The sequence below is a fragment of the Tarenaya hassleriana genome, unplaced genomic scaffold, assembly GCF_000463585.1.
Source record: "Tarenaya hassleriana unplaced genomic scaffold, ASM46358v1 Cleome7, whole genome shotgun sequence".
In the NCBI taxonomy this organism is placed as follows: domain Eukaryota; kingdom Viridiplantae; phylum Streptophyta; class Magnoliopsida; order Brassicales; family Cleomaceae; genus Tarenaya; species Tarenaya hassleriana.
The window spans coordinates 4991746-4993535 of NW_010969548.1; the positions used below are offsets into that span (position 1 = coordinate 4991746).

The 1790-nt window shown below is 48.2% G+C and overlaps 2 protein-coding genes across 3 annotated transcripts in view; both read right to left on the reverse strand.

Moving 5' to 3' along the window:
• Positions 1-407, reverse strand: part of LOC104801457 (shaggy-related protein kinase theta) — a 4354-nt gene extending 3947 nt beyond the window's left edge. The window contains exon 1 of the mRNA XM_010524738.1: positions 35-407. Coding sequence (XP_010523040.1) covers positions 35-97 — 63 coding nt within the window. The 5' untranslated portion in view covers positions 98-407. The remainder of the gene's footprint in view (positions 1-34) is intronic.
• An 874-nt stretch (positions 408-1281) lies between these two features.
• The window catches only part of LOC104801458 (homeobox-leucine zipper protein ANTHOCYANINLESS 2), a 6163-nt gene continuing 5654 nt past the window's right edge, over positions 1282-1790 (reverse strand). For both annotated transcript variants that reach the window (XM_010524740.2, XM_010524739.2), the window contains exon 11: positions 1282-1780. In XM_010524740.2, coding sequence (XP_010523042.1) covers positions 1581-1780 — 200 coding nt within the window. In that variant the 3' untranslated portion in view covers positions 1282-1580. The remainder of the gene's footprint in view (positions 1781-1790) is intronic.

The window sequence follows — 1790 nt, forward strand, 5'->3', positions numbered from 1 at the left end:
TCGGAAGAGAAACTCTAAATCCATCTCCGCTTACAGGATCCGAAGAAATCGAAGTCCGACCCGAAGCAATGCTTTTGAGCCGGCGCATCACGTTCATTTTCGCCTAGTCAGAGCCACCAGCACCCAAACCCTAATCTCAAATCCCTTCCCCACCGATTCACAAGGAGAGAGAAAGAGAGAGGGAAAAAACGAAGAACAGATTCAGATATTCAAATTATCATCCGGCTCGTTCTTCTCCCCTCCACTCGCCTCTCTTCTCCTCTCCTCCTCCACCTGAATATCAACGACGAAGAAGCCCACAAAACCAGCGATTCTTCAAACAAAAAATAAAGAAGAAGAAAATTTTCTCCCTCCTTCCCCTTCGCCCTTCGTTTTGTCTCTCCAGAGCCCAATCAGGTGGAATCCTTGTTCTTAAATTCCTAGAGATTGGGTTGAGAAAACTAGAACGGCAGAAGCTGCACTGGTCAAACTCTGATCTCCAACCGTCGATTAATCCCAGTAGCTCATCCGACGGACGAAAATAAATGTAACAGATTTACGAGAATAGCCTTGGGATGGCCTGATATTTACGGATTTGTCATGATGGGAATGATTGGTGGAGGCACGCGTGATATGCGGGGGGGGGGGGGGAGCTTGACCTGTTTTGACCGCTGCCTTCTTTTCGGGGAGCTTCCAAAAACCCTTTTTTTTCCCATTATGATGGTTCGATATTAATCGGTTTGCTTACAGAAGAGAGTAGGTCCGAATCAACACAATTATTCAGAATTAATTATTATTTTTTTATGAGCATTAAAGATGAATTCTAAAAGAAAAGGGTTAGGCTGTCCGCTTACCTAAAGAGAGTGGTCATTAGTAACAGGGCCCAGGCCCAACAAGAGGAAAACGAGAACTACGAGAGTATATTGAGATGGTGGGCAGGCCCATCACTGAAGCCCAACCTATCTAGGCACTTGCCTGCGTGCGTGTGTATACCAATTCAATTAAGCCGAAAACGACGACGTAACGTCCGCTTCTAGTAACATCAGTCACCAGACTGTCGCTCGATGACGTGGCGGAAAGCCATTGGAAGACCACGTCAGCCGAGAGCCGAAGAACCTTTGCATTAAATGAAAGCCTGCCATTACATTAAATGCTTGGGGGACAGCCTTTAACCTAAAGCCAAAAGAACCCACCACACTACCTTCGTAACAGAGCCCTCCTATTCACCAAAGCCGCACATCGGAGGCGCGTGCTCTTCACACCCGATATGAACAAAAGCACATATTTTACATATACGACATGGAAAGAATCACACAAAAGACATCTATATGTATATATAGCTGGTCCGTTAGAGCCACAGATTAAACGGGGTTTCAGACCCGAGTCAATACCCGAACCACCACCCTTCACAGCTACTCAAAAAGACGGTTTCGCCCTTCCGAACGCCATGAAAGGAGTCGGCTTTCACCCCCACGCGCGGTTCGTTCTTGACTCGACACCCCCATAATTAAACAACATAAGAAATGGTTAAAAAAGTTTTTTTAAAGGAAAAAAAAAAAAGAAACCACAAGGAAGAAAAGGCCGAAGGGAGGCAGCAGAGATCAGCTGTCGGAGTGTAGGGCAGCCCGGATCTTCTGAACGGTGCACGTTATAAGGTTGTTAACGGTCTCCACCGACTCCACCGTCAGTTTGGCGGTGGGGAGGCTGTTGACAAGTATCTGAAACGCCACCGTAAGGAGGGACCCACGGGGGGCGGGGGGACGAGGCGAGACCCCACCGCCGTGGGGGGAGGCGGGACCACCTCCGGCGGG